The 13,499-nt window shown below is 53.1% G+C and overlaps 5 protein-coding genes across 5 annotated transcripts; 2 read left to right on the top strand and 3 right to left on the bottom strand.

Annotated features, from left to right (window-relative positions):
* Window positions 1–192: 192 nt before the first annotated feature.
* J4E86_000445 (uncharacterized protein) lies at window positions 193–1,635 on the bottom strand (the record flags this gene model as incomplete). The annotated part of the gene is made up of 1 exon (XM_051441019.1): window positions 193–1,635. One exon carries the CDS (start codon window positions 1,633–1,635, stop codon window positions 193–195), a length of 1,443 nt encoding a protein of 480 aa, XP_051307190.1.
* Window positions 1,636–3,345: 1,710 nt separating this feature from the next.
* On the top strand, window positions 3,346–5,615 carry J4E86_000444 (uncharacterized protein; the record flags this gene model as incomplete). Its single annotated transcript, XM_051441018.1, has 4 exons — window positions 3,346–3,382; window positions 3,431–3,666; window positions 3,715–4,322; window positions 4,373–5,615. 4 exons carry the CDS (start codon window positions 3,346–3,348, stop codon window positions 5,613–5,615), a joined length of 2,124 nt encoding a protein of 707 aa, XP_051307189.1.
* Window positions 5,616–6,608: 993 nt separating this feature from the next.
* J4E86_000443 (uncharacterized protein) lies at window positions 6,609–8,445 on the top strand (the record flags this gene model as incomplete). The annotated part of the gene is made up of 4 exons (XM_051441017.1): window positions 6,609–6,747; window positions 6,803–6,856; window positions 6,914–8,198; window positions 8,253–8,445. The coding sequence occupies 4 exons, from the start codon at window positions 6,609–6,611 to the stop codon at window positions 8,443–8,445; spliced, it is 1,671 nt and encodes a 556-aa protein (XP_051307188.1).
* Window positions 8,446–8,862: 417 nt separating this feature from the next.
* On the bottom strand, window positions 8,863–10,460 carry J4E86_000442 (uncharacterized protein; the record flags this gene model as incomplete). The annotated part of the gene is made up of 4 exons (XM_051441016.1): window positions 8,863–9,625; window positions 9,678–9,802; window positions 9,851–10,125; window positions 10,175–10,460. 4 exons carry the CDS (start codon window positions 10,458–10,460, stop codon window positions 8,863–8,865), a joined length of 1,449 nt encoding a protein of 482 aa, XP_051307187.1.
* Window positions 10,461–11,099: 639 nt separating this feature from the next.
* J4E86_000441 (uncharacterized protein) lies at window positions 11,100–13,252 on the bottom strand (the record flags this gene model as incomplete). Its single annotated transcript, XM_051441015.1, has 2 exons — window positions 11,100–12,482; window positions 12,551–13,252. 2 exons carry the CDS (start codon window positions 13,250–13,252, stop codon window positions 11,100–11,102), a joined length of 2,085 nt encoding a protein of 694 aa, XP_051307186.1.
* Between the last annotated feature and the right edge of the window lie 247 nt (window positions 13,253–13,499).

The raw sequence follows: 13,499 nt of genomic DNA, 5'->3' as shown, positions 1-13,499 counted from the left end.
TCTACGACGGTACATGTCTACCCGAAGCTAGGTTCCAATATGTACAATTACGCCAACGCCATGCTATACCTTGAACTTTTCCACACAGCAAACCACCTCTTCAACAAGTTCTTCAACACTGAATTAGACATTGCTGTTAATGGCGTCGCGTCATAATGCTAAATCGCTAAATGCAACTACCGTTTCAAACGTTCAGTTCATAAAATCGCCATGCGAGTAATCTTCACTCCTCGATTCCGGGGGCGGGGTGAGCTGCTTCTCCCACTCTTTCATTAGATGTGATGCGGTACGCTTCAGGTTGCTGGGTGACACCTTGGTCATATCAGGCCATGGGATGGAGCTGCGCTTTGACTCTCGTGGTGTGAGGTCTTCTTGGTTGATGGAGGTGAGCGACGATGCCTTGGAATCGTGACGCTTCGAGTGGTATCTAGTGCTGGTGCTAGTTCGAGAGCTGCCTGGGCCGGATACCGGCGAGGTCTGCGCATCCGATTCATCTGAGCTGTCCTTGGAGTCTTCCAAGTCGACCAGAAGTGACTCGTTGGGGGTGTCCCAGTTATCCCAGTCTTCTTCGGATGCGACTTTGCGGATCTGCTTTTGCGGGGTCGTCGTGTTCTTGAGTGCGTGCGTCTTCTTGTTGATTACAGTAGTCTTGGGCTCGCCCAGGCCCATCTCCTTCCAGAAGTCGTCGCCAGTGGAACCTAGTTGTTGTGTGGTCTTCTTCGAGCTGGCGGACCGACTAAGGGCGGGGCGACCCTCGGACGGTTTGCGGCCAGATTTAGAGGGGTTCTTGACACCTGGTATTCCAGTATTGCCGTCCGCCGTGTTGACGGCTTCATCGCCCACCGTAGCTTGTCGGATATCCTCCATGAATGTGAATAGGCCCTTCTTGAAATCCTGCGCCATCTGAGTGCCAGCCCGAATGAGCTGCTCACGTTGTATGGTGGGCATGCCGCCCATGTCGTATCGGTCGTGCTCGCCGGCATTGACGACCTGTCGTGTGATCTCTGACGAGGTGGAAGCCCGTGCAGGAAGCTGCGGTCGGGAGCTGGAAGCGGGGTCGTCGTGTAGATCGAGTGGCTGGGGAAATGATGGCGACTGGAGGCGGTCGGGAGAGAGTAGGGATAGGGTTCTTAGATGTCGCGAGCCGCTGAAGACCTTCCGTTGGGATGTTTTGGTGCTGCTGAGTAGGTTCTTCCTGCGCTCCATCTCTTTCTGCATCCACGAATTCGAACCATCGTCTTCGTATTGGCCCGGTGGAGCATTGGCGAGCGACGTGTTCAGAGGCTGCAGCGCGGCGACCTTGCGCACCTCATTGCGACGCTTGTTCGCTTCGTGATGGGTCCAGTGCGTTTTCAGCGTATTCAGGTCAGCCTCTGCTTTGGTGAGCTCCTCTTTGAGTTCGAGCACATAGCGCTCTTGAGCAGCGAGAACCGCCAGAATGTTTGTCTCGGAAGTAGAATCCTCGGGTTCGGGCGAGTGAACAGACGTTGCCCCGTTCATCCATGATTGCGGGCGCGACCGTGTCGAGGAGGTTGGTGAACTGATGCCCGTACTTGGCTGGATGGGGAACTGCAGGGACAGGCGTTTGCCTTGCCCGATGACGTCGACCGTCTTGGACCGAGAATGCGACGGCATGGTCTTGGGTGGTGAAGACTGAGAAGAGGCGTTGGAGTCGGGGGCGTTGGAGGATATTATTGACGACTGGGATGACGACTCGGCCCCTTTGTCGTGCAGGGTTGTCGGTGTCTGTGCTCTGTCCATGGAGTCTGCTCCTCCGACGAAGAAGATGGTATTGCTGACGTACTGTCCCTCCTTGAGCGTACAGAGAATGGTTGAGAGACGAGCGCGGCGAGCGAGTCGGTGAAGAATAAGCGAGGCGGCGGCTGGGGAGCTGCCGTAGACTTCGAGATAAAGGGCTAGAAGCGCTGTAGGGAGGCCGACCAATCGGAGAAGGAGCGACCCTCTAAACCACGAGAACCAAGACTTGAAGAGCGTTGAGCCAGCGGCGCAAGAACTCATACCAAAGACATTGAAGAGCGCATGCCACGGAGTTCAGAGCGGCAACGAGTATCTAGAGATTCCTACAGCCGAAGCCGCAGTCTTTGTGCAGCCGTCGCTCACGCGCGCCGTGCTCAGGCCATCAACAACCCAATCCAGGAACCCATCTCCTGGCTGCATGTCCAAGGGACTGCTTGCGCGGCTAGTCTCGTGACGGAGGCCCTGTGTGGAGACGGTGAACCAATGTCCGTCTGTTGAGGGCGACGTCTGCTCTGTCTTGTATCTACTGCCGCTCGCTCATTGCTCCATGGTATACTCAGACGTACAGGTCACCACACGCGCAGTCTGCTGTCGAACACATGCTCGGTCCCACATTCTCGAGACGACACTGCCATGTTGCGGAGATGAGGGGTCGGGCCACGTAATTTGACACCTCAGAACACGACCCATGTAGCCGTCAAGTTTGAGCTAGCTGGGTAGCACGTCGAGTGTCCGGTCAACGACGGGTAGTGGTCATCTTGTCCTAGACTCTAATTTTGCGGTTGCTGAGGAGAACCGCGACGGATAACATGGTGCGCGTGCCCTGGCGGTTAGACAGCCATGGAGGCCCATCGTCGCCCTCGTGCTAATTTGCAGCAACAGCCAGGAGTGCGCTGTACAGGCGGCCTGTTTCAGGCTACGAGGACTGTTCGTAATCCAGCCTAGCTGGCGGTGAGTGGCATGGTAGGTTTGACATGCCTGGAGTGCCTCGCAGCACCATGTCGTTAGCCCACGTTTCCCTCAGCAACCGGAAAAGTAAACCTCGGCGGGATGAGGCGCAGACGATGCACCACCACACACGTCTATTGGCAAGACGGCTGACGGTTTTGGTAGCCGCTGCTGCATGACGGCCGCAGTGGGGAGCTCATGCAGGGCAACATTGGAGAGGAGAGGAATGGGCTGCTCTGGATTTGGCGTCGACAAACTGGTCTTGGATGCCAAAGGCTCCACGACACTGCTCCGACGTCTAGTGCGCTGTCCTGGACATGCCCGACCTGTGTTGTTTTTCTACAGCACTGATACCTACCGACGTCATGCCAATCTCCGCCAAAAAGTGGCGGCGGGGATGTGCGTTTGTTTGACGATCAGGCTGGTTGCCTCGGCGATGATAGGGCTGGACCCTGCGCGATACTCTGATATACACCACAACGGCGGCGCAATTGAGCAGCCCAGTACCACAGCCGAGTCTTATTTCTATCCCAACACTCTTCCGCCGAAGCACCACTGCATCTATCCTGGCCCGACCCCGACCACATCCCATATCTCTCAGCCATTGCGCTTCGCCTAGCGACGTTGTAATCGCCCGCCATGGCCGAAAACTATCAAGTCATGGAGGAGCTGGGCAGTACGTTTTGACATAGCCTGGTCGATTTGCCATTACTGACCATTGCAGGCGGCAGCTTCGGAAAGGTGTTCAAAGCCATTGACCGCACAACGGGCGAGACTGTCGCCATCAAGCACATCGACCTCGAAGACAGCAGCGAAGAGCTCGCCGACATCCAAGCCGAGATCTCGCTGCTGAGCACCTGCCACAGCCCATACATCACCGAATACAAGACCAGCTTCGTCAAGGGCGTCAAGTTATGGATAGTCATGGAGTATCTGGGGGGAGGCTCGGCCGCCGACTTGGTACGCAGTCACACCACCGACATCACATAGCTAGACTAACCGTCATAGTTGGCACCAGGCACTTTCAGCGAAGCACACATCGCCATCACATGCCGAGAGCTCCTGCTCGGGCTAGACTACCTACACTCGACCGGCAAGATCCATCGCGACATCAAGGCCGCCAACGTACTCCTCACCGACCAAGGCAAGGTCAAACTCGCCGACTTCGGTGTCGCCGCACAACTCACAAATATCAAATCGCAACGCATGACATTTGTCGGTACACCCTTCTGGATGGCACCCGAGGTCATCCAGGAGGCTGGCTATGATTTCAGAGCCGACATCTGGTCCCTCGGAATCACCGCTATGGAGTTGGCAGAGGGCGCACCGCCACACGCTGGGTCACATCCCATGAAGGTGCTCTTCACGATTCCGAAGAACCCTGCACCAAGGCTGGAGGGCGACGAATGGAGCAAAGACTTTAAAGACTTCATCGCACAATGTCTAATCAAGGATCCGGATCGACGTGCGACCGCGAAGGAACTCCTCAAACACCGCTTCGTCCAACGCGCGGGCAAGGTCGAGGCATTGCGCGAGCTCGTCGAGCGCAAGCAAATGTACGACGCCCAAAGGGAACAACAAGCGGCATCGCACCCCAAGTACTATGAAGAGACCATGTCAGTAACTCGCCGGACTTTCTCACACAGTATGCTAACAAGTTCATCAGGGTCGATCTCTCTCCCAGAGCCGAGGAAGACGATTGGGACTTTGATACCGTCAAGCGAGGGACCGTTCAAGCACGCCAGACGTTGAAACAGCGTCGCAAACTGGCCCGTATACCCTCCTCAGGCAACGATGAAGTCGAATCCATGATGCAACGGATGGACCTCAATGCAGCACCCTTGGGCGACATAACCGATTCACCACTCCCAGCACGACGACGTCCATCCTCTCGGAGAACTTCCCAAGCCACGGCTTTCCGCGTTCCGTCTGGCGATACACCCACCGCTCGTCGCGTCAGCAATCTCAACAAGTCGCCGTTGGGTGTCGATCTGACATTTGGAAACTCGCCATCGACCGTACGACATTTCAAGCGCGTCTCGTCGGGCGAACGTCGCGCAGCACTTCGCTCAAACCCCCCTAGCAATCCGCCTGCTCAGAACAACCAGTCTTTCCAGCCGAACCCCGAAGCGCGCACCTTCCGCCCATCACCTCCCACGTCTAACCATCCACTGGACATGAACAACGAGAACGAGCCACCTGCTCCCGATGGACACATGCCAATCACCAAAGACGCGTTATACGGTCGCCGAGCGTACAGCAAGGTCCTGGACTCAGTATTCCAAGAGGCACATGCTGACACAGCATCGCCCCATCAACGCGACGCTATCGGACGAGTTGCGCAGGCCTGGCAGCATCTTGACGAAATCGACCCACATGGCGAATTCATGTTATTGAAGGCTATGGTGGACCGCCTCAAAAACGACACAAAGCTTGCGTACGCTCTCGGCATAGAAGTCTCGCCCGCGCAATCGCCATTGAAGCACAACACCAAAACCAGCGACACTAGCCTGGGTGGTACGACCGTGCATGGCACAGGCACAACACGTGTTCGGTCGAGCACTACGAGTGCAGCTACATCGACCGTCAGCAAGTCTTCAGAGGAGTATGACCACACTCCGATATCGACACCGACACGAAATGGGACACCGCTCGCCAACTCGGGCTCTCCGCTGAAGGGACCAAAGCTCGTAATGGCCAAGAACAACCCTCACCTCAAGTCCCACAAACGCCGCCAGAGCGCTTTCGTGGTCGGCGAGAAGGGCTCTGGGGCTGATGGCCACGGTTACTTTGACGAGAAGAAACTGCCTGGTTACGTCGAGCCTGGTATGGAGCAGCAGGGGATACTGGCCGACATCCTCTACGGGCAATGGACACAAGGATTGCGTACTCGATGGCCTATCGCTTAGTGCTTTCTTCTTTTCTCCGTGTTGTTGAACAGACATGAGTTTGAGTTTTTGAGCTTGTTGCGCTTGTTCCTTTCTTGCTTGTAAGGCGTTGTCGCGTTGCTCACGCGCTATATGGCGGCTTGGATGCTACCTTCCTCTCTTTGTGTTCGGCGTCGATGGATCACATATTAATGACTGATGAGATCGTAGTTATGGGTGGGTACCGGGGTCTTCATATCAGTCGTTCTGGGCGGTGTTTAATTTGCTGCGTCTCATCGATACATCGGCATTGGCACTGGCGTTTTGAGTTCTGCTGTGTCTGGCGAGAACGGGGGTCTTCTCGATTTCATGTATAAATAGTCTGTGGACGTGTAATGACAATATCAGCCCTTGTCGTCAACATCGAGAGGAAGCGAACTGGACTCGTATGTGATGACGAAACCGATTAACTCACTCTGGCCGGGTTATTTCCGCATCAATGTAGCCTGAACACTTTTCCTCAACGCGTATCTTGCTACAAAGAGCCCTTCGTCACCATAAACCTGCCAGCCACGTGCTCCTGTCGATATGCTCAAAGGTGGACAAGAACGCCGTTGTGCGGCACCCAAAGCAGCATAGTCCAACGCCGTCATCGTGGACCAGGACTTAGCAGCTGCAAAGGTCCCCCGCACCAATGCATGCTTTACCGCATGAGTACCTGGGTACCGTGATATCTGCATCCCGCAAACGTCAGTGCTGTCATTGAAGTGATGGCATCCCTGCTACCGAAGTATTGGTCAACGCATGTGTTCATAATTCCGCATCCCATTGGTTGCGCGACGCTTACTACGAGCCGCGTGTATCCCTTCGGTAGCGAAATGCCCAACTCTAACGCCTTTCTCCACCGTTGCAGGGCTTGGGGACTATAAGATGGGTCTCTGGGACACCCACATTGCTGGGCATCGAAGCTTGTCGGAGCTTGTTCTCCTTGGTATACATACCTTTTGAGAGACCTAGGCTTCTGCGATTGTTAAGATGCGCATCACGACCAACACCGCCCGTAAAGGCGCACTGCTTGTCCTCCTTGCAAGGGTTGGAGCTGTACCAACCACGACAATTTCGGCAGCTGGAAACGCAGGCGCAAGCAGTGCAGATGTGTATCCTCCCACTGGCAGTAAGTCTGATTGAAGCTGCGCAGAGAGCGGAATGCTGATGGGTTGATTGTATAGCCGAGGTCAACTCCGAACTCTTCCCGCCAGAATCTGTCGTCGGCTTCCCTGGCCGTAAGTCACCAATATTTCCTTGAGCTCTGGTCTTTAAACTAACGCAACAATCATCAGCGACCCCCACAGGCGCTGAGCCGAATGCCATCCAAACAGCACCGTCGTATCCTTACAACGATGGCGATGCATCTTCATACCCTCTGATCAAGCCACAGCCCCATGGCAGTGGCTCGCAGTCTCCAAACTTTGACATCACAAAATACTGGGGTAACTTGAGCCCATGGTATTCGGTTCGCAGCGCAGACTACGGTCTTCCTGATGCCAGCCCTCTGATCCCGGATGGCTGCGACATCACCCAGATGCATCTGCTCTACCGTCACGGCGCTAGATACCCAACCAGTGGCGCTGCGCCCGCTACCTTTGCTCAGAAAATTGCGAACGCTACGAAAACTGGTCTTGCAGTCTCTGGAGAGCTTTCTTTCCTGAGCGATTGGACATACAAGTTGGGCGCCGAGCTCCTAACACCGTCGGGTCGCAGCATGAACTTCCTATTGGGTATTGAGTACCGCCAATTGTATGGCCATCTTTTGAACAACTTTACTGAAGCGGGCACCATTCCGGTCTTCCGAACACAGTCCCAAGACCGGATGGTGAAGACTGCGGAAAACTTCGCTGCCGGTTTCTTTGGGGTACCCGAGTACATGGACGAGGTCAACATTGAGTTGCTTGTTGAGACTCTAGGCGTGAACAACTCCGGCGCACCATACGAAATCTGCAACAACTCGAACATTGCGACCCGAGGCAGTATCGGTAGCCGTGTAGCAGCTCAGTTTGCGAACAACGCGTTCAACGCCACTCTCGCTCGTCTGCAGTCGCAGGCTAGCGGTATCAACTTTACTTCCACCGACGCCGTCGCTATGCTCCAACTTTGCTCGTATGAGACACACGCTCTCGGCTACTCTGCCTTCTGCGATCTCTTCAACGAACAAGACTTCCTGAATTATGAGTACTACTTCGATCTGTCCTTCTACTACAACAACGGCCCAGGATCCCCTGTGTCTGCTGCTCAAGGCAAAGGCTTCCTAGACGAATTCATCGCACGCTTCACCCATCAGTATCCCGGCGCTAACTCCGCGCTGAACGAGACTTTCGACAACTCCTCGACATACTTCCCGCTCGACCAGTCTATCTATGCCGATGCTACGCACGAAGTTGTCGTCCTTGATACACTCACTGCGTTCAACTTGACGGCTTTGTTCAAAGGCCCACCGCTGAGTCCTCTTGGTAATGAAGGGCAAAACAGCTTCGTAGCTAGCAAGCTCGTGCCGTTTGCCACCCACTTCACCACTCAGGTTCTTTCTTGCCCTGCTATGCAACCAACAAAGCAGATCAGATTCATTGTGTACGTATTCTCTTTTCTTTCGAAACTCGATGCACAGCTAACCTGGTCAATCAGTAATGACGCCGTTGTCCCGATCAATGAGTCTCATCCAGGATGTCCCGCTGATGCAAACGGTCTCTGCTCTTTCGACCACGTTGTCGAGCTCCTCCAAAAACGCAGTGCAGAAATCGACTTCAATTATGACTGCTTCGCAAATTATACAGTAGAGCCGGGAATGGACTACAACGGAAGGGCACCAAGATCATAGACTGTGCAAGAGTACATATAGTTATCAGCACGATGTAATTCTTTAAGTCATGCAGCACATACATATTATTTTACTTAGGCACTCCCTGGCTAAAGAACAAAACTTTCGACTGCTATGGCATGATAGCGCGTGTGCCTCTGGTCAGTTGCAATTTCTTCCGTGGGCCTCCGGTGACCAATCTGCCACGATAGCCGTATGCAAATCACAAGAGCACCCTAGATGCAAATCTATACTTAGGTAGAGGGCAGCTGTAAGTATTGATCGTTCACGGCAGCTTTATGTATGCTCCCTACAGTTGTGGTAGGCATTTACTGTACATACAACGACTGTAAGAGAGCGAGGTCAAGCAGCAATGCTAAGTCTTGCTATTGGTAGCTGCAGCCACAAGGGTGTCTTCATTCCAGATCTAGTCTAGCTCTATCCTGTTTCCGCCGCAAAGTCGTCCAAGAAACTTGGCGGCGGCGTAGTTTCAACCGGGAACATATTCATAGGATTGTGGTTGACGATCTGCATAACCTCGTCGCGAATCAACTCGTCAGTACCTGCGAAAACCTTTTCCACCCACAATACGGTTTTCACAATCAACATGATATCATTCCACGCCTGGAGCTGCATGCCGCTCATCAGAATGCCAAGCATGAATACGAACTGGCTCCGTTCTGCCAGATCCTTGGTCTCGATTGCGGCGGCGTAGAGCACCCAGATGAGTAAAGGCTTCAAATCGTTCCATTCGACCATGTTCCTCGTGAGTACAAGGAGGAGATTGCGCGATATAGCAGCCGTCCATACTGGTGATTGACCAAAACTTCTCCAAACTGGTGCTAAGAAGAGTAGAGTTCCAAGTCGACAAACCTCCTCGACCACGTTCTCTCTGGCGTTGCCGTGGTTTAGAGGACGTATAGCTAAGAGGCGGTATATTGTCGGTTCCAGCCAGCTACCGCTCGTAATCGCAAGCATCAACTGTTCCTCGTTGAAAGCTCTATCGAGAGAGATCAATTGGACTACATCATCAAAGATGGTGACAAAGTGAAGCTGCATTGGTAGCTCCTGTTTCCAGACTAACGATATGCCGTTACACGTCCGTGGGGAGTTTGGTGGAGATTTCGAGTCCACTATCCATTGTCGTGGCATTGGCACAATAGGAGGGTGGTCTTGATAGAAGCTTCCTATGAGGTCTGCCCTATTCAGGCGTCAGCAAATATCAAGCCTTGGGTTCACCCGGAGATGCTGACCAGCTGATCGTAACTCGTAAGTGCTCTTTCTCGATGGTATGAAATCCGCCCCTGAGTCCTACTATTCTAACTAGTGCGTTACTATGTTTCTGCCAATCACTGCTGGTAAAGTTCCCCAATAGAGCCTGAAGATTGTCAGCCTCGCCGCCATCGTCGTCACACGGGCGACTTACAAAGTGGATCATGAAAGAAACCACAGCACCTATAGCTTCATCACTCGTGCGCTTCGCCGGATCGTTCATCATCTGGGTGGTGTGGCGAAGCGCCTTGTTGTGATATTTCAACGCTATGGCATCATCTTGTGAAGGGTAATATCCGTTGCGCCTCTGGAACAAGAAGTTTTGCGAGTTGGAAAGCATGTTGTGAAAAGCTGCCGCATCGCTGAGTCCAACGGGGTACCAGGAGCCACGGAGCTGGCTAGGATGATTGCTGTCTTCGGTAGTAAAGACTACGCCAAGTCAGGAAAGAGTCTGACCAAAACGAGTGGATGCACCTACTGTTCGCTAATAGGGCTCGATCAGAGTCATCAAGTTCAATGGGGTAGGGGTTGAAGGGATCAAGCTGACCGCCACCGAACCGGTCGATATCGATGCGACTCTCAGACGGATTCCGAAACTCAAGGATGATTTCATTGCGCGCCCTCTTCGTTCTGGGTTTTCTTCTCGCTTTACCAACCTCAGTCATAGCTAGACGTCGAATGCGCAGTTGGGTTTCTTCATTTTTGAGATCGTCGGGGTGTGTGAGGTTCACAAAGTTGAAGCTTGGTTTCGTGGAGCGATCCATGGCGATGATTGCGGGCCGTGATTGTGGCCCTCACAGAGAGCTCGATATCTTGATATATACCCAAGGCATAAGTGAGCGCGGCGACAAACTTATGTCATCGACATTGGGGCTTCGGCGCCATATCAATAGCGAGACTGGAGCGAAGTGGCAGAGGAGCTGAAGGCGATGCCGAGAGCATGAACCTGCAGGGCAATCGCACAGGAGGGGCGTCATTCCCAAGGCTGCAGCAAGCGAACAAGCCACTCAAAAGCAGGCGACACGAAGGCGAACTCCGTGGAAGCGAACTTCATTTTCGGATAGAGTGATAGTGATCGTTACAATTCGGATGGACGATTGATGCGCTTCCGGGAGGCGTGCGGGAATTAGTAATGTAGGTTACCTGTCAGGCTCGTGAATAAGCAAGAAAGGCAGCTGTGCTCGTCCGTCCGCTATGATACAGCTAGCATGACCAATAACAATAGCAAGTCATTGGATAAAAATGTAGCATATGGTGCGCCGGAGCGAAGTAAACTGCCCGTAAAGATGGTACTGGGAGTATATTGATGGTCTCATGGAGCTCGCAATACTTCCAAGGTTAGCGACAGCAAGTCCGGTGTCCTGCGCTACGCACCAACCTCGGTACATAGGCCCATAACATGCCTAACCACCCACGCATGCGTCCGCCTTCAACGCTGCCACCGCATCGTGTTGATTACCGTGCAGTCTCAATTCCTCCACCAAATTCGGCTCACCGAGCAGCAGCGCTTTTGCCACGATTCTCCATCTCAACACATCGCCTTCATCGATCTCCAATGGTTGCAGAATCCAAATCCTCGACGTCATGCAACTCGCGTTAAGCAAATCGGTAGGGATTGCAGCTTGCAGCTCCTCAAGCTTGGCATCTTTCCAGTCTTCCTTAATGCTTGTGATAGTTATGAGAGCCTGACGCCCATCCATGGTGCATTGCAAGCGGAATGAAAGAGAGCCAATGTAATACATTGAACGAGGATCGGTTACCCAGGTCAAGAAGATGTTGGCCTCATCCACGTCAAATGCAGTACCCTCCAACGTTTCTGGACTTGCATCTCGTTGTAGTTGGTCCAAAAACCTTTGTGCTGGTATACACAGGGCAGTGTTTGGCTGCAGATCTCTGAAAATGCCTTGGTTGTAGTTGGGATGTACAACATCACGTTTGAGCTGCTCCCATAGATTGGCGGTAAACTGAATACCATTGCTGATACAAGTGGCGATGAACCTCCGTCGGTGCTCGTCGCATTCGCTGTCCGTCTGGGCGGCAGGTAAATGCGATTTGCTTGCATCAGCGGCATACTTTGCCGGCTCTGTAGTTGGTATGGTGCCAGGAAACACTTGGCCAACAGCGTCCAGCTCGAAGCTGTGATCTGTTGGTGTACTGAGGATCTGAACAAAAATCATGTCGATTTTGATGACTTCGGTCGAGATCTGCCGGATGCCCTGCACACTTCCAAGGGGAAATTTTGGAATGATAGTATCGCCAGTACCGAGGCTTCGCGACAGCCACGTCTTATTGCCCATGAGTCTGATCGATGTGGGGTCCGTCATACTGAGTGGGTACGCCTCTCCTGCCGTGAGGGCTAGCAGTGCACTGAGATACAGGACCTCGTCTTTGTTGTTCAATGCTTCGCCGTAGTATGCGAGAGCACGCCCACTGATGTTTATCATGATGCTGATGCGGTCTCCAAGATTCTGACAGCCTTTTCGAGCTACGCTGTTATGAGAGGCCATGATACTCGATTTCATGGTCGCTGTAGGAGGTCCGCCTTGGTTAGCAAAGCCCGAGAATATTTCTCGGCCCTTGAAGGCGTTTAATGTGATATCGTTCTCGTGAGACGGCAAGTCTATCGCTGTAGACATGATGACTTGGAGATTTACCCACTTCATCTTTACTATGGAATCACCCGGTCCATTCATGAAGAACGTCGCATTGTGGTTCCTGTATCGCTGCCTTTTGTCGCTCCATGGTTCGTTGACGTTGAATTCATGAAAGCACCAGGCACGATCCCACTGCAAGGTAAGAATGAGCAAATCAGCGTGTGGCCCAGGATCCCCTTCTTCTTGGAAGCTTCACGTACCCATCTCGCTGCGTTGATCTTTTTGTAGAAAGACAGATAGAGTGGTCTGACCTCCGGCTCAGGTAGCCATGACTTATGCCACTGTATGTTGGAGATTTCGAAGTTCTCCACGAGATACGTCTCCGCCTCAGTCAGTTTCACGTCTTCTAACAGAACCAGCAGACGCATGCATGATCGATAAATCACATCCATGGCAGCAACAGACATTTGCTTGTCGAGAGTATCTTCCTGGTCAATACAGAGCTGATCAATCCAAAGTCCTATGCGAGGGTTTTCTTTCTCACCCAGAATGGCATCCACAAAGGGTTTGCTGAAAGGCCAACGATCGTGCGGTTCATATTTCGGGTTCGGATAGTCGCCTGAATGCCAGCAATAAGAGATCGCGAAATACTGTCGTGGATACAGGTCTTTGTCGAAAGCCCCCCGAGCGTCTGAAGGAAAGACCAGACGGAATGGTGTCTTCAAGATGGTGGTAGTGGAGCGTTGGGAAAACTGAGCAGCGACATCTGGACACCATGAGGACAAGTTCCGAAGGATGAGGCTGGCCTCCTCTTGACCTTGGTCGAGCTTGGAAAGGCCATGCTCAAATACTTCCGCTTTGTTCTCTGGGGTGAGTGTCAATTGAAAGATGTTGTCGCTGATGTATTCAATGCTTGCGTCTCTACTGGCCACATTCCTTGCGGGGATAGATTGCGTGTCCATGTCGGCAGACAGGCGTTTGATGTGTGAAGCTCAGCCGTTCTTCTTCCCATCGTCGAGGATTAGAATCGCGGGGTAAGCCACAAAGCTCACCATGGACCTGATCTTTCTGCAGGTGTCTGAAAGTGGCTGGGAAGGGGCCCTAAGTGGAGACCCCTCGGGAAGACAGTCGGCGCCAATCTCTACCCGGACTAGCGCGCCAAGCAGAATCTCGATAACATCGAAAATTTGCCCGGCCTCCCTTCTGTTT

The sequence above is a fragment of the Alternaria arbusti genome, assembly GCF_024043155.1.
Source record: "Alternaria arbusti strain BMP 1465 chromosome Unknown scaffold_1, whole genome shotgun sequence".
NCBI classification, from domain to species: Eukaryota; Fungi; Ascomycota; class Dothideomycetes; order Pleosporales; family Pleosporaceae; genus Alternaria; species Alternaria arbusti.
The sequence above is the reverse complement of the archived record's forward strand: the minus strand, read 5'-3'. Positions and strand labels throughout refer to the sequence as shown.